This window comes from Callithrix jacchus, chromosome 9 (genome assembly GCF_049354715.1).
Source record: "Callithrix jacchus isolate 240 chromosome 9, calJac240_pri, whole genome shotgun sequence".
Lineage (NCBI taxonomy): Eukaryota > Metazoa > Chordata > Mammalia > Primates > Cebidae > Callithrix > Callithrix jacchus.
The window spans coordinates 12,820,712-12,838,884 of record NC_133510.1 but is presented as its reverse complement, the minus strand read 5'-3'; the positions used below and the strand labels follow the sequence as shown (position 1 = coordinate 12,838,884).

The window sequence follows — 18,173 nt, the reverse complement described above, 5'->3', positions numbered from 1 at the left end:
ATGAGCCGAGATTGCGCCACTGCACTCCAGCCTGGGCAACAAAAGCAAAACTTTGTCTCAAAAACAAACAAACAAAAATGTATAGGAAATGTAAATTAAAACTCTGAGGATATACCATTATATATCTATTAGAATCATTAAAATCGTAAGGCAAACCATATTAAATCCTGGCATGGATGAGGTGGAATTGGAACATTCATACACTGCTGGGAGGAATGTAAAATGGTACAACTTTGGAAAACAGTCTGGCAGTTTCCTAAATAGTTAACTATACACCTACTGTGTGATCCAGACATTATACTCCTAAGTGTTCATCCAAGAGAAAAGAAACCCTGTGTTCAGACGGACTTGTACACAAATGTTCATAGCAGCTTTATTTGTAATATACCAAAAATGAAACAACCCGAATGTCATCAACAAGTAAATGGGCAAATTGTGATGTGTGTAATTCAGCACGTAAAAGGATGACAATTCGTATAAGCAGTAAGATGGAGACATATGATCTCAAAATAATTATGCAAAGTCAAAGAAGCTGGACAATAAAAAGGCATACTATATGATTCCATTCATATGAAACTCCATAAAGTGCAAAATGAAAGCCGACTGCTGATTTTCTGGGGACAGGTCATCGGGAGGGGCATTGCAACACTTGAAGGGATGATGGATATGTTCACGCTCTTAATTGTGGTATGCATCTTCCTCACAAGGTGTGAAAACATATCAAATTGTACACTTTAATATGTTGTTTATTTTATGTTAATTATATCTCAGTAAAGCTATTAACAAAAGCAAACATCTCTTGACTTCCTAAGGATGATTCAGCTCTTTAAGAAAACAAAACAAAAAAAGATTCCGGCTAGATTATGTTCAGCAAAATAAAAGGACTTTCTTAAAGTAGAATAGCCTATGAAGAATGAGTGGAAAAGAAATAGAAACCTGAAAACAGAAGATATATTTCTAATTCCATCTGTTTCTATTCGGTAATATTTGAATACCTGGCTCAGTTTGTTCTAGATTGAATATCTTAATTTTTTCATCTTGTATGTTTCAAAATTATAGCATAGCAAAACAGAGTTGAGAAGAGGTCATCTACAAAGGGTATGTTCTTTAGGGAAAGAAATTTCATTCTTACCTCTGGGCCACACATCCCATGATTCTAACAAGAACTGTTGTGAAGGGTTAAAGCAATTAAGCTGTTCTCTGGTAGAAAAAAATGATGAAGAAATAATAACTAATTTAGGAAGTATTAATAGGTTGTGGATTAGCTCACAGAAAAGACCACTCATTTACTAATTACTTCCTCGGACTCCCCACTTGTCCCAAAATATGTGTGTGTGTGTGTGTGTGTGTGTGTGTGTGTGTGTGTAAATGGTAGAGAGTCTGGAGATTGAACCACAGTTTAAAAACCAAGGAGTGATAGCTTTTAAAGTGAAGAACATGTGTTTCTTGATTGGCCTCTGCCCCTCTCTGTTTCTTCATGTGCACGTTTTCCTGGGCATATTTCCCCTTTTTGCTCTCTGGCTGCAGTTGAGCAAGTTCTCCATGTTCTGTCTTTTACGCAATTTTAGGAGGGTGAGGGGAGGGTGATAAGGAGGTAGAGAAGACTGAGTGCAGAGAGTTTTCAAGCTTGAAGAGGAGTCAAATTTTAAAATAAAAAGAGGCAAATGGACTTCAGCTAGCAGGGAAGCTTGGGACAAGCTAGGTGAAGTAATACAGACAGCTAGAATAAAAAATGTTGGCATAAAGGTGCCATGCACGCACCTGGAGCCCCAGTTTCTGCAAAGGAATTCTGCAGCCAGCTAGCTGACCGTCCTCTGGGCTCTCACGCTTTGCACCCAAAGAATAGCTTAAATTTCAGAATAGAACTCAAAGATTTTCTTCTTTTCTTCCAGAGTCTTCAAATTCACTGTGCTCTTAATAGATTTGCCTCCTTCTGACATATTCTGAAGGCAACTAAAGCACAGTTTTCTGCAAAAACAGCTCCTTGTTGTATATATGCGCAGGTACCTAAGGAGTATGTCTGGGAAATAGCACCTCGGAGTCTAAATCTGTAGGCAGGGAGAGAAGAAAAAACACCTTAGATTTACCGCCACCTTGTTTCAGAAGCTTAGCTTTTGAAGCTTTTTGTCTTAAAGCCTCCAATCAGTAATAAACGAGGGAAGGAAAACTCAAGAAAAGGTCTGAATGGGTAAATGAGTAAATCTTTTTATGAGAGAGGTGAGGAAGGAGACTTTGAGAAATTCCCCCAAGCTTCTCTCTGGCAAGAAGAGGGCATTAGTGGAATTCAGGCCGTGACTTCACTAGCACGTTCAGCAAAGAAGAGGAAACTGACAAGAGAGGCATCAAAAAGAATGGGAAACTTACAAGTAGGGCATCAAAGGAGAACCGTCCTCCCAGAGCCACGGGTAGCGGGGGTTCCTCCGAGACAGCCCAGTCCAGAATGGGAAACTGGAATGGGAAATTGCTTGCAGGATGAAGTCCTGTGGGGAGTAATGTTTCTGAGTTTGCGGAACCTGCGTGGTGGTTTTAGAATCTGAAAGTCAGTTAGCATTAGATCCATACAACTAAAGAACCAAAAGGGATCTCTGACATCCCCTTGACGGTTTTATGGAAACACTTACTGAAGCCTAGAGATACTACGGAGCCTGTCAGTCCAAGGTCATGCACAAAACTGGTGGTCAGACTAAGCTAAAACACAGATATTTTGGCTCTCAAACAAGAATTCCTCCAGTGACAATCTAAACCAGATTTATTTCCCTATCAACCAATTCTCCAGCCCAACAAATATCCAAAATCACTCACGAGATCCTCTGTACTATTAATTTTCAGCAACTTGGCATCCAAAGATAAGCAGTTCTCTTGGCTCTTTTTCCAGTCAAGTGAGCCCGAGGGAAACAGGTAACAGTTTTCTTTATGCCAGATCCAGTCTTGAGGACAAGGAGCTGGAAAGGGTAGTGTATCTAATCAATCAGTTATATTTGAGTAAAAGCAGTTCTGCAGTTCTTAAATCAATTATCCCCTTAGTCCTCTCACGTGCATACTATTTATGTTTCTTTTTTGTTTTTGTATTTTTAGTAGAAACGGGGTTTCACCACGTCGGCCAGGCCTCCCAAAGTGCTGGGATTACAGTCATGAGACACCGCGCCCAGAGCATACTACTTCTTAAGCAAAATTTCACCCAAGTTCTGCAAATACCTAAATAGCCTCAGAGTCCTTATTTCTCTATTTTTGAAAAAAAGAAAGAAAGCATATCAATTTTAGCAACCTAAATGTACTTCTCATTTAGTGTTTTCACTTCCCCTGCTGCAAAGCAAGTTAAACCAGCATATAATTTTAGGAACTGATCTATTTTTTAAAGCTGTGTTTGGAATAATGAAAATGAGGGTTGGGGGAATAGCTATTTATTAGCCTTTCTGATATTTTTAAAAAAGCAAGGCCTATGTATTTTAAAACTTTGTATCTTGGAATAATGAATGTAGGCTTAAATACCGTGTGTCTTGCTTTTAGACATGTATAGTCTAATATAGTAGCCATATGTGATTCTTGAGTACTAGAAATGTAGCTAGTTTGCATTTCTTTAAAAAATTATTTTAATCGAAACACGGTCTCAGTCTCGCTGTGTTGCCTAGGCTGGTCTTGAACTCCTTGTTTCAAGCAATCCTCCTGCCTCAGCCTCCCAAAGTGCTGGAATTACAGGCATCAGCCACCACACCTGCTAGTTTGCATTAAGATGTAAAACACACAAATGATTTTGAAAACTTAGTTTGAAAAAAAGAAAAGAATGTAAAATAGTCCATTAAAAAGTTTTACACTGATTAGTATCAAATAATATTTCAAATATCTTGGGTTAAGTAAAATATGTTTCTAAAATTAATTTTATCTGCTACTTTTTCATTTTTATGTGTCTGCTAGAAATTTTAATGATGTATATGTAGCACATACTATATTTCTTTTGTACAGAGTTGTTCTAGGGAAAACAGTATTCATATAAAGTGTGGATCTCAGTTTCAATAAGATTTTTAAAAGTAAGGACATTTTCAGGAGCAAAATTCACGGGGATTCTAACAAATCCAACACAGGGCTTAGACAATAGGTAAAATATACCAATGTCCACATGTTTATGGATGCTTTCAGGAACTCCCAAAGCATCACTATCATCACCACCATCATCATCATCATCTCTTCCATTTCTTTAAGGGTAACAAAGTACTCTGGTCTACACTGCAACCAAATGGTGAAAAACTAAAATATTTGAGAAAGGCAGCATTTTAATTTCATTCTCATTGCGGTATAAAATCACTAGATAAATGCATAAGAGTTGGCTTTATTAGAGAGGAGAAAATAGGAGGGACTGAAAAACAAAAGAAAGTGAAGCCGGATGTGGTGGCTCACACCTGTAATCCCAGCACTTTGGGAGGCCGAGGTGGGCAGATCACCTGAGGTCAGGAGTTCGAGACCAGTCTGACCAATATGGTGAAATCCTGTCTTTTAAAAAAAAACAGAAGAAGAAGAAAGTGAATGAGGAAGAGCATACAAAACACTAAGTTGATTTTTCATCAAACTGATACTTATAAAAAGAAAAAGAGACCAAGCTGAAAGCAGCAGTAAATGCAAGCTTCTTAATTCTTAATTTACCTAACCCCATCATATTATGTCAACATAAAAATATGTACTTTTTCAGCTAGGCGTGGTGGCTCATGCCTATAATTCCAGCACTTTGGGAGGCTGAGGTGGGTGGAGTGCTTGAGTTTAGGAGTTCCAGACTAGCCTTTGCAACATGGTGAAACCTGGTTTCTACAAAAAAAAAAAAAAAACACAAAAATTCACTGGGCATGGTGGTGTGCGTCATCGAACCTAGGAGGCAGAGGTTACAGTAAGCCGAGATCATGCCACTGCACTCCAGCCTGAGTGACGACAGAGCAAGAGTCCATCTCAAAAATATATATGTGTAGATATATGTGAGTTTTTGTGGACTAAAAAGACAGTCTGGGCAAGTTTTCCAAGCTGTGACAAAGGAAGAAGGACACATTACAAAATGTAGTATTTAAACTAACTGCATTTCTGTTTGTGTTTGTGTGTGTGTGTATGTTTGTATGTGTGTGTACACCAAAATAAGCATAGTAAGTGATATTTGTAATTGCCATATAATTTAACAAACACAAATATCACTCAGTATGTGCCAGAAATTGTTGGAAGCACTTTACAGATATCAACTCAGTTAATCCTCATAACATCTCTATGAGATAGGTTCCATTCTTTTTCTTCTTTTGACAAATAGAGGAGAATCTGGACCTACGCAATCTAACTCTAGATTCTGTGTGTTTGACCAGTCTAACATACTACTTTTCGAACTTTTAAGTTAAAACCATTTAAGGAAATGTTTCTCAGTGACACTCAAGACACTTTGATACAGAATCTTGACGGTAAATCTGTAATCTGCCACTTTTTTCTTTTGAGATGGAATCTCGCTCTGTTGCCAGACTGGAGTGCAGTGGCGCTACCTACCTCAGCTCACTGAAACCTCTGCCTCCTGGGTTCAAACGATTCCTCTGCCTCAGCCTCCTGAGCAGTTGGAACTACAAGCATGCACCGCCAAGCTCAGCTGACTTTTTTTCTGCATTTTAGTAGAGATGGATTTTCACCATCTTGGCCAGGATGGTCTTGAACTCCTGAATCTACTTACATACAGTAAAGCTTGAGAACCACCTCAAATTCCATTGCTAAATGTGAAGTCTATTCCTGCAAAGGCCTGCATCCCACTAGCTCATTGGCCTAAAGCAAACATATAATAACATCTCAGCATCTCTTCCCACTATATGTACATTGAAGGCCACAGTCTTTTTAGTAAAAAAGATAAAACTTGCCTCACCCTGGAAAAACCAGGCCTTTTTTTTTTAATATGGCATTTCAGTATTACTTTTCAAAGACATCTCAAAGGTCCTTGGTGAAAGGCAGAACTTTATTTGGTATCTGTACTAACTAGCCTTTATCTGACACTGTCAAGGAATGGAACATGTTACTTGCTATATCTGCCAGCATCAGACATATCACTTCATGTCTTTTATTAGCCGTTCATCCAGGGCATCTCTAGGAGATAGTTCTGAATGGTCCTGATGTAGATTTAATACCAAATGACTGATAAAGACAAAATTGTCTTATGGCCTTGCCTGTGATATGACCATTGGTTGGCGTGTGGTTATTTCTGCTTTTATAAACATTCCTACCCTTAATATATAAATCTTCTTCCTTTAAGCGTTCTTGAAGGTGATATATTCATTTCCTTGAAAGGTCCAACTTTAAAGAGATTAAATATGTTTGATACTTGCTAAAAATGATTTTGTCTAAAAATTTCTGCTCATATTGAAAATGTAAATGACTTCTAAATAGTGAAGGGATTTATAAACTGAAAAACATTACACAAAATTACTTTTTATCATCATTTAACTTCATCTAGGTCTCAGTGTTTCACCTGTCAAGGAAAAGTTTAGGTATCTGTGAACTGTTATTATATACTCTTTATTCAAAGAAATGATGTGGTTGAGAGTAAGTCAATTGTGCAAGCAGGAAGCTAGAAAGATCTTTATCAGAGGCAGCTGTTTACTAATCCTGACAATAGGGCACTAATTTATGCACCTCCAAGGAAACAAAGTACCTCTGCATGACTCTATCTCACACCTTTTACCTCCCCCAGGCCTAAAAATGTGTACCAGATTTCATGACAGTTAATGCAGTAGCTTCCCTAACAGTATCAGAATTCACATCATAATCTTCTTATAGACGCTACTATTTCTGCCTGCCTCTGGATTCTGAGTCCCTTTCGACAACTAAAATTAACTCATTTCTTCTTATATAAATAGACTTCTTGGACTCCTCATATTTTTGTCTAATCTGAAGTATCTGCGTAATGTTTGCAAGCCAGCCAACCTCCACTGGTACTATTTAAATTGATGAGCCCGGCCCAGTGGCTCGTACCTGTAATCCCAGCATTTTGGGAGGCCGAGGCAGGTGGATCACCTGAGGGCAGGCGTTCAAAACCAGCCTGGCCAACATAGTGAGACCCTGTCTCTACTAAAAATACAAAAATTAGCCAAGTGTGGTGGTGGGCACCTGTAATCCCAGCTACTCAGGAGGCTGAGGCAGGAAAATCACTTGAACCCGGGAGGCTGAGGTTGCAGTGAGCTGAGATAGTGCCACTGCCCTCCAGCCTGGGTGACCCCCTCTCAGAAAAAATGAAAATAAAAACAAAAATTAGCCAGGCATGGTCTTGGGCGCCTTTAATCCCAGCTACTTGGGAGGGTGAGACGCTTGAACCCTGGAGGTGAAGGTGGCAGTGAGCCGAGATCAGGGCAGGGCACAGCCTGGGCAAAAGAGCAAGACTCCATCTCAAAAAATTGAAATAAAATAAAATAAATTGGTAATTTGATGTAGTACACTTTAAGAAATAGTGCCATAGAATGAGCTAATGTAGAGTTAGGGGTAGACAGTTGCAAGGACAAAAAGACCCTTTAGAAAAAGAAATACAGCGATTAAAACGCACTGAAATGGAAAGAGATAAGGATCTATGGAAAGGGCTGGGGGTGGCAGAATTCCTCAAGAAAAATCTCCAAACTGCTACTCAGGAGGCTGAGACAAGAGAACTGCTTGAACCCAGAAGGGGGAGGTTGCAGTCAGCTAAGACCTCATCGCTGCACTCCAGCCAGGGTGTGACAGAGCTCTCAAAAAAAATTTTCGCCACTAAAATTTGAGAAAGAAGAGGCTCTTACAAGGAAGAGAAACTTAGATCCACCAAAACATATGCTTAATTAAATCAAATTTCTCAAAGATTTGGCATACCATAGGATGGTTATGATAAAAATTAAGAATTTATTGCCAGGCACGGTGGCTCACACCCATAATCCCAGCACTTTGGGAGGCTGAGGCAGGCAGATGGCTTGAGGTCAGGAGTTTGAGATCAGCCGGTTCAATATAGCAAAACCCTGTCTCTAATAAAAGTACAAAAATTACTTGGGTGTGGTGGCTTGTGTTTGCAATCCCAGCACTTTGGGAGGCTAAGGCAGGAGAATCACTTGAGCTGGAGAGGCAGAGGCTGCAGTGAGCCGAAATCACACCACTGCTTCCCAGCCTGGGTGGCAGACCAAGACTCCATCTAAAAAAAAATTGGCTAGGGGGAGTGGCTCACGCCTGTAATCCTAGCTAACACTTTGGGAGGCTGAGGTGGGTGAACCACCTGAGGTCAGGAGTTTGAGACCAGCCTGGCCAACACGGTGAAACCCTGTCTCTACTAAAAATACAAAAATTAGCCAGGCATGGTGGCAGTGTCTGTAATCCCAGCTACTTGGAAGGCTAGGCAGGAGAATCGCTTGAACCCAGGGGCAGAGATTGCAGTGAGCAGAGATCTCACCACTTCACTCCAGCCTGGGCAAAAGAGAGAAACTCCGTCTAACAAAAACAACAACAAAAATCGAGAACTTCCCGTATAGAACATTATGAATAAATAATTATATGCATAACAATACACCAATTTCGAGCCCAGAGTTGTTTCCAAAAAATAGTTCAGACTGGACAGAAAGCTTCCACCATCTCTGCTCACCCACCCTTCTCCCAATACCTGAGCAATTTGCTACTCTCTTCAGTGTTTCTTGGAGATTCAGATTCTGTTGGTGAAGTTCCATTTGCTCTTTGGATTTCTCATTCAGCTTCTGGGCGAGGGTTTCAATAATTTCTTTAAGTTCTTTTTGTGATTCCTGTGAAGCTTCTTCTGCCTGTTGCCGGGCTGAGATCTGTCTCTCCAGTTTATTTTTCTGGTGAGTTAGGTTTACTTGCTGTTGTGTTAGGAGGTCCGATACCTGGGATACTGAATCACAATTTCCTTAAGACTCTAGTTTCAACCCAAATAAAAATCCCTCAAGAGACTTTTTGAGGAAATCAAAACAGAATTAAATCTATTTTGACAATAGATAAGCTGCTGAAAAATGACTCAAGTTTACTCAGAAATTACAGATGTGGAGGTTCTTGAATATTCCTAGGGTATTTTGTTTAAGAACATTGCAAACACATAATTTTTTTTAAAAATTACCAAGTTTTTAAAATTGAGTTACAAATGAAAAGTAATCACAAGATAACCAGTATAGTAGTGTAATAAATAAAATAAGGAAAACCTAAAATAGACACCCAGCAGACTCAGTGACAATTAGCAAGAATTGTCATTAGTGATTTACTCTATTTATGTCTTAATTCCTCTGCTGTATTTCCTCCCATTCTGTCTACTCTTCCAGACTTCCTAATTTGAAGAACTGTGACACACACCCCTTTTTTGAGACAGCCACACACAAAATTATTGTAAATCACTGTGTCACAAGAGTCTTCGAGCATGTTTTCTTTCTTCCCCACCCCCTGCCGCCCCGGCTACCTTACGTTTTAGGAAAGGTGGCGATAAAGCGAAGATTGTGAAATCAAGCAGCCAATAAATGTTAAGGGTCAGATGTCTCAGTTCTCAAATTTTGATGGTGCAATACAAAGCAGACCACTGGGTTTGAAGGCAGCTTTGACCCTGTTAATCAAAGTCTCAGAAGATTTTTCTGATCACCACCACTGAGTCAAGGACACTACTCCCAGTCACTAGGAAAGGCTCTAAGTGACAGATTTAAAATGAAATAGTCTGTGAACTTGAACAACCATTAAGAAGCAAATAGCACTTCAATGGCCATAATAATCTGGATCCTGGGTAGCCTAAACCACTCAGATCTATAACCTAAATTCACAGGCAGGTCGAGTGAATGATAGGCCCCATTTTCTTTCCTTCTTGGCCACTCTGGACCTTCTTTTCACTTCTTTTTTTCCTCAATATCCATTCTCTCTTTTCTAATGTGCTTATTGTACATTTGAAATATATTTTGCTTTAAATGTTTTATTTATTAAGATTGTGTTTCTGATTCTTAACATTAAAATGGTAGCTAATCATCTTTATCAAAACTCAGCAAGCTAAATAAAATTTCTTTTACTTTTGGGCCTCTCAGATGATCTTGGAGATTCGTAACTTTAAATTATTGTCTTCTGTATCGTTTCAGAATTTAAGTAGGCTCTATCCATGAATTTTTTTTTTTTTTTGAGATGGAATCTCACTCTGTTGTGCAGGCCAGAGTGCAGTGGTGCAGTCTCTGCTCACTGCAACCTCCATCTCCTGGGTTCAAGCAACTCTCCTGCTTCAGCCTCCTCAGTAGCTGGGATTGTAGGCATGCACCACCACACCTGGCTAATTTTTGTATTTTTAGTAGAAATGGGGTTTCACCATGTTGGCCAGGCTGGTCTTGAACTCCTGACCTCAGGTGATCCACCCACCTCGGGCCTCCCAAAGTGCTGCTGGGATTACAGGCATGAGCCACAGCACCCAGCCTATCCATGAAGTTATAAAAACAAACAAACAAAAAACACTAACCAATTGTAATCTTCATTTTACGCCTCCATTTGAGGATGAACAATATACCAATTTATCTTCATGGTCACTATAAAAACATTTTGCTGGCTGGGGTGCGGCGGCTCATGCTCGCAATCCCAATACTTTGGGAAGCTGAGGTGGGCAGATCATGAGATCAGGAGTTCAAGACTAGCCTGGCCAATATAGCGAAACTCTGTCTCTACTAAAAATACAAAAATTAGCCTGGTATGGTGGCACCCACCTGTAATCCCAGCTACTCGGGAGGCTGAGGCGGGAGAATCACTTGAACCCGGGAGGCAGAGGTTGCAGTGAGCTAAAACCATGCCATTGCACTCCAGCCTGGGTGACAGTTTGACTCTGTCTCAAGAAAATTTTTTTTGGCTGGGCATGGTGGCTCACACCTGTAATCCAAGCACTTTGGAGGCCAAGGCAGGCGGATCACCTGAGGTCGGGAGTTCAAGACCAGCCTGACCAACATGGGGAAAGCCCATCTTTAAAAAAAAAAAAAATTGCCTAAAATGAATCTAAATCATGGCTGTTTGTAGTTGTTATGAAAGAAACTTATAAACCGTATACTATATTTATTAACCTCATTTCCAACACTCCCACCCTGACAAATATCAGTTCCTTATTTTAGCACTTACATTCCACACCCAGCTTTATAATGATCACCACTGATCCCAGGCAAAGGACCCCTAGAGTCACAGCAACCAGGCACCACCATGGAGAATAAAGAAAGGGAAGACCTAGAGTGACAGAAGATAGACAAAAATGAGTGAACAAGTAAGCAAACCCTTCTTTGGAGCCTGTCTGTACTTGGTGTTTGCATTCCATACCCTCAGTCCTCCAAATGACTCTGCAAATAATTCATCATACACATTTAGGAATGGAAAATAGGAAGAGTTAAGGAATTTCAGTAATTTACCCACGGTCCTACAACCAGTAAATTCAGACTCAAGATTCAATACCAGATATTTGAATCTAAATATATGATTCTAAAGCTGTTACTTTATCTACGTTCCCCACAATGATTCCTCAGGAAACACACAGTCCGGCTTGGTTGGATCAACCTCATCCACAGTGCAGAGAGCCTGAAGTTTTTCATATAGCCCATGTGTACACATGTGCACACATGCACACACACAGGGTGTGTTTTATAAGTAACATAAACATCAAGCAAGTAAAGTCAGACAACAAGCAAGTAAACTTTCATCAATCCACTGAGATTTCCTCAAATAATTTCATAAATAATTTTATGCTATTCAATTATTATTCCACCAAAATTACATCTTGGAACTGGGGTTATTAATCGAAGAGAAGTAGGTATTGGAATTCACCTGAGGTGACTGGCAAAATACTAGGGAAGAGAAAGTTTAGATTAGTCAAACCTTTTAGAAGACTGAAAGGTTTTACTGGGACGGGCCGAAGGCAGTTGGTTCATTACGTCAGCACAGCAAAAAGATAGAGACGACTGGTCTCGGTGGCTCACACCTGTAATCCCAGCACTTTGGGAGGCCGAGGCAGGTGGATCATGAGGTCAAGAGATCGAAACCATCCCGGTCAACGTGGTGAAACCCCATCTCTACTAAAAATACAAAATATTAGCTGGGCATGGTGGCGCTGAGGCAGGAGAATTGCCTGAACCCAGGAAGCGGAGGTTGTGGTGAGCTGAGATCGTGCCATTGCACTCCAGCCTAGTTAACAAGAGAGAAACTCCGTCTCAAAAACAAAAAGAGATAGAGACAGTAAGAGTCTTTCCCAGTTTAAGTCTGTTTACCCCACATTCCTTTGTCTCTACTCTGTTTACTATGTAAACTTTGTGCTAGATGGTCCTCTCAGGGGGAGGTCAAAGGGGAATCACCCGTTAATGGTGTTTACTCTGGGCCCCAGAACCTAAAGCTTTTATTATTCATAAAACCACTCTTTTAACCATATTAATTATTCACAGGCATGCTAACTTAGAACCTCTGTTGTTAAATCCATACTGAATAAATGTGAGGGTGGGATGGGGGTCTTAGTCGATTGGCTGCCAATTGCCCTTGGAAAGCAGTCAACGACCATCCCTAGCCCACTTAAATCACTGTAATGGGTGTGAGAGTGCATTTATTCAACCATCCTTGAGTCAGGATCCGCAGGACAGACCTCTGCAGGTGGTGATCGACATCTCAGTAGGGATGAAACTTTGATATTAATTTGGTTTATATTAACAGCATGTCCTACACTCACACCAACTGTAGGCTTGATTTTATAAGAGAAGTGTTCACCATTTTGAAAAACTCACAGGTGTACGAATATCCAATTATGTGTTCCACCACAAAAAAAAAAAAAACACAGATATTACTGGTTTTGTAGAAAAACATTCCATACAATGTATTTGGTTTCCTCACCTTCTGAGATAAACAAATAAGGCACTGATATTATTATCCTCTGTACGCAAATAAGGAGAATGAAAGGTTTAGGAACTTGCTTAAGATCACACAGATGCTAAATCCCAAAAATAGTCTTTAGTCTAATTGTCAGTAGCTACTCGACTTGAAACATTATAATAAAATTTCCAGTGTGAATGTATAATAATCCAAGTCAAGCAGTGGTCAGATATATTCAAATTTTCATGTATCAAAGGTACTGTGTTAGACTCCACAAATGATAAAAAGAAGATAGAAACTTGACAGGGATAAATATGGTTCATCCTCTGATTCAATACTTATTGGCTTCTAGAGTGTGTGTGGCAAGCTAGCAGAGAAATTGTAGACGATAGTTATGTCTCTTGCAAATAATTGCCTAATTCTAGCCTCAGGGGCAAATATCTCTGTGTAAATCTTTCAACCAGTCTTTCAACTCTCTGGTCAGTGTTCATTCCACATTATAGGGTGTCAGATACCCTCATCACTCTTTTTCTTTTTTTGAAATGGAATTGCCCAGATTGGAGTGCAGTGACACAATCTCGGCTCACTGCAACCTGTGCCTCCCAGGTGCAAGTGATTCTCCTGCTTCAGCATCCTGAGTAACTGGAATTACCAACACATGCCAGCATGCCCTGTTAGTTTTTGTATTTTTAGTAGAGACGGGGTTTCACCACCTTGGTCAGGCTGATCTCGAACTCCTGACCTCATGACCCACCAGGCTTCTCAAAGTGCTAAAATTAGAGGTGTGCGTCACCACGCCTGGCCACATCACTCTTAAATAATGAAAAACTAAATTTTTAGAGGAAAAAGAATCACAGGATCCTGTTCAGAAAGGCATGTTCCCTTTTTCTATAGATTCCCTTTTGTCCTGTGTCCTTGGAAGGCAGAGACCATTAATCCAACTCCTGCCCCTTCTAGTGATTTTCTAATCAGAAAGCAATCCAATTCTTTGCAGTAGGTACCTGATCTTATCAAGATTCTGAAAGAATAATCAATCTCATGATTATAGTAAAATTCAGGCCCTCAGTATTTACTACACAAATAATGAGTGAGTGAATAAACAAATGACTATTGTTCACTTCTGGTTTTACCTGTCACTGTTTTTATACCAATTAAGTTTATTTACTCAAATGTTAAATCACTCCATGCTCACACCTATGTTCCCTGTTGAGAGAGATTTCTATGTTGTTTTTGGAAATGTAATCTGAAATTTCTTTATCCAAAGTTCTGATAATACTTGTCTGTCTTTCTCTCCTTGTATTCTGTTCATTTTCCTCCAAATAGATCTAGACTAAGAGGCAATTTATCCCGATTGTCTGTGGAATTGAGATTATGAATTAATTTATACCGATGCAGTTTAATTTACTGTACATGTCAAACAGAACTTACAATTTTTCAAAGCAGTAGTAAACAACAAAATGTAACTTATGCTAAGCTATACTAAATATCATTTACTTTGGCTGCATAATTCATGAAGTACTTCAGGTTTTTGAATGCCTGAAGGACGCTTACAGAAATTATCATTGTATACACCGGATAAATTTGTTTCCCGAACCCCCGATGTATTGAATTCTGGATAAATGGGAGTTTGTGGTACAGTCCTAGCTCTACTGCTTATTGGCTCCATAAAACTGGGTAATATGATGTTGTTAGTTCTCTCCATGCCCAGTTAGCTCTCTGTAAAAGGGAGATAATAATACTGCCAATCTCAAAGTGTTGTTGTAAAGATTCCGAGAAATAATACTCTTAAAGTGAATAGCATAGAGAATAACCTGTAGTAAATATTCAGTATAAATTGTTATATATAAGTTGTCATCATCATCATCATTATTATAGCCTACTTGTTTTTCTTTTAAGCAAATGGTATTAATTCTATTTCCCCATACTTGGGTGTTTAGCTTTCCAATCCCATTCTTGGATGAATTTACATTTTGGGGCTAACACTGGGATTCTGTCCCTGTACACATTTTCCCATCCCTAGTACCTTTAGCCTTTCTTCCATTTGACTTCTCATCAGGGTGGTCCCTCATGGTCTTGATGTTTAGGTCATCAAAAGTCATTTCCAAAGTCAAGCCAAGAAAGAGAGAGTGCAGCAGTCACGAACTTCAACAAACTAAAAATACGTGAGCTTCTGCTGAAGTATTTAAATAGCTGCTGTTATCTAATAGAAGAATGACTCAATCATTGGCAGGAGGAAGGAGATGCTTTGCTTCATATTGGGAAGTTCGCTGACGAAAATTCTTGTGTTACGTATATTGCAGGCACAGAAAGTGGTGATTCTGATGGTGTTTCAGGATATTTCGCTAAGTAATTTATGAAAGGGAAAACTGTATCTTTGATGAGCATTCAAGAAGAGACATTGTAGCCACTCTTCAGATACAGAAACTGAAATTCAAAGAGTAAATTGCACTACATTTGTGAAAAATGTGTCAGAAATTTTGGCCAGAATATTTGACTCCAATGTTTGTATTTGTTTGTTAATTTCACTTAGCAGACTGTTTCTATATGGTGTCTTTTACAAATCACACAGATTCTTTTCAAATGTTCACTGTTTTATTTCGCTACAGATCTGAGAATACTGGGGGGAATCACATATGGCTCCCATTTCCAGCAATGGTGTCCTGGGTAACTTTAGAATTTAATTGGGGCTGTTAAACACAGTGCCGCTGTAACAAAGCAGCAGAAGACACTGGAACTAGAAAGAGCTGGTTTCAACACTTTCCTTTAGTCTACAATCTTGGGAAATCTTAATACTTTGAATCTATGTCTTTGTCTGAAAATTTGGGTGTAATGTCTACCTGATAACATTGCTATAGGAATTCAAATGACATGCTGGGTAAAAATGGCAAGCTTTGGACTTGGAGCATAATGAGAACCCAATAAATAACAGTTATTAGTATTCTAGTAATCTTCAGCCCAGTTAAATTACCCATCAAATAATGTATTTCAGTCAAATCCACGATTAACTTATGTGACAAAGACTCTCCTATGGGAGCCCCTTAAGTATGTCTGTATGTATTTACTGATTCAGTGCTTACCTATTTTCCCTCGACAACCTCCTAATCAGATATATATCTGTTGGAGATGTCTTCTGAAGGATTTATAAGCAAAATGATACGATATCTGGGATTTACTTTAAATTACTCCAGGAAAAAAAGGAAAAAGGAAAAATGAAAAAACAAATACATAAATAAAACATATGGGAAACTATCAGGAAAAATCACTGGCTGGGTGCAGTGGCTCACACCTGTGATCCCAGCACTTTGGAAGGCCAAGGCAGGCGGATCATGACATCAGGCGTCTGAGACCAGTCTGTCCAACATGGTGAAACCCCATCTCTACTAAAAATACAAAAATTAGCTGAGCGTGGTGGTGTGCCCTGTAATCCCAGCTACTTGAGAGGCTGAAGCAGGAGAATTGCTTGAACCTGGGAGGTGGAGGTTGCGGTGAGCTGAGATCGTGCCACTGCACTCCAGCCTGGGTGAAAGAGCAAGACTTCATCACACACACACAGAAAATCACCAATATTGACAGCCTAATTAGGATTCCCTGTTTCCTGTATTCCTTTTACTATGTGCAGAGTATCTGAGACCAAATTGGAAAAGTTGGCTGGGGGTGGTGGCTCATGCCTGTAATCCCAGCACTATGGGAGGCTGTGGCAGGTGGATCACTTGAGGTTGGGAGTTTGAGACCAGCCTGGCCAACATGGTGAAACACTAAAAATATAAAAGTTAGCGGGGCCTGGTGGTGGGCCTGTAATCCCAGCTACTTGGGAGGTTGAGGCAGGAGAATCGCCTGAACCTGGGAGGCAGAGGTTGGAGTGAGCCGAGATTGTGCCACTGTACTCTAGCCTGGGCAACAGAGTGAGATTCCATTTCAAAAGAAAGAATTAAGAAATACTGAAAGGATAGCACACTGAAAAGTGCACTTTATCATTTCTACAGTGACTCAGTTATTTTAGATGCCATGAATATTATATAACATAAAGTGTTTACCATTTTAACCATTTTTAGGTGTACCATTCAGTGGCATTAAGGACATGTACAATGTCGTGCAGCCATCACCACCATCCATCTCCAGAACTTCCCATCTTCCCTGTCTGAAACTCTGTACCCACCAAACAATAACTCCCGTGATGGTGAATTTTATATGTCTTCTTGACTGGGCCATGGGGTTCCCAGACAGGATGCTTTTAAATGAGATTAACATATTAATCAGCAGAGGAAAGCAGATTTTACTGCATAATGTGGGTGGGTCGCATTCAAAAGTTGAGGGCCGGGGGTCCAAAGTGGCTCCCGCCGGAGGTCATGGCGCTTGCGAAGGCCAGATCATCAGTTCAAGGGTAACCTGAGCAACCTCATAAGCTCAAACTGATTGGCAAAAAAAAAAAAAAAGTTGAGGGCCTAAAGAACAAAAAATACCTAACCTTCCCCCAAGTAGGAAAGAATTCTCTTGCAGTCTGTGGACTGGAACTAAGCCATCAGCTCTCCCAGTTCTCCACTTGCTAGCCGAGCCTGGCAGCAAACACTGCAGATTTTAGCTTACCAGGCTCTGTAATCATACAAGCCAATTCCTTATAATAAATCTATTTCTATGTTTGTATACCTCCTATTGATTCTGTTTCTCTGCAGAGGTCCGACTAACACAAATTCCAATTTCTTTCTCCTCTCTTGGAAACCACTGCTCTATTTTTTTGTCTCTATAAATTGGTTTGCTTTAGGTACCTCATACTGGTGGAATCATGCAATATTCGATCTTTTGGGTCTAACTTATTTTATTTAACATTACGTCTTCAAGGATTATCAATGTTGTAGCGTGTGTCAGAATTTTGTTCCTTTTTAAGTCTGCCTAATATTCCATTGTATGTATAAACTGCATTTTACACTTTATTTATCCATCGATGGATGTTTGTGTTTCTCCTTTTTTTAAACATCAGTGGGATAGTTTCTACAATCCTTGTGTGGCAGATAACTGGACAGATTTAAACAATTTTAGGAGGCTCCCATTATCCCTGCCTCCTGGTGTCCCTGATCTTGTATAATCCTTCCCCTCAAGTGTAAGTGAGACCTATGACTTGGAGTGTAGCAGAGACGCTGGAATGCATGTGATCATGCACATGTGCTTACGTAAGGTACAGTGACTGGTATGCTAAAGTCTGTCTTCCTATCCTATCTCCATCTGTATCTCCCTGTCTAGATTTTTTGTTTTTAAATAGAGTCTCGCTCTGTCACCAGGCTGGAGTGCAGTGGCGCAATCTCAGCTCACTGCAACCTCTGCCTCCTGGGTTCAAGCAATTCACTTGCCTCGGCTTCCCTAGTAGCTGGGACTACAGG

The 18,173-nt window shown here is 39.9% G+C and overlaps 1 protein-coding gene across 1 annotated transcript; it reads right to left on the bottom strand.

The window, feature by feature from the left end:
* Nucleotides 1–348: 348 nt before the first annotated feature.
* Nucleotides 349–14,955, bottom strand: OLR1 (oxidized low density lipoprotein receptor 1). The gene is made up of 6 exons (XM_002752159.6): nt 14,825–14,955; nt 11,080–11,181; nt 8,609–8,854; nt 2,803–2,942; nt 2,365–2,480; nt 349–2,048 (listed from the first exon to the last, which is right to left on the bottom strand). Exons 1-6 carry the CDS (start codon nt 14,898–14,900, stop codon nt 1,904–1,906), a joined length of 825 nt encoding a protein of 274 aa, XP_002752205.1. The 5' UTR covers nt 14,901–14,955; the 3' UTR covers nt 349–1,903.
* Nucleotides 14,956–18,173: the final 3,218 nt, after the last annotated feature.

Bases quoted from the DNA above. Each gene is read 5' to 3' on its own strand.
- OLR1 (XM_002752159.6), bottom strand. From the start codon at position 14,900: ATGACTTTTGATGACCTAAACATCAAGACCATGAGGGACCACCCTGAT. The intron at 11,182-14,824 runs GTACTAGGGATG...CTGTCACTCTAG, and splicing joins AAATGGAAGAAAGGCTAAAG to GTCTTCCCTTTCTTTATTCT. The intron at 8,855-11,079 runs GTAAGTGCTAAA...ATTGTGATTCAG, and splicing joins TATAAAGCTGGGTGTGGAAT to TATCCCAGGTATCGGACCTC.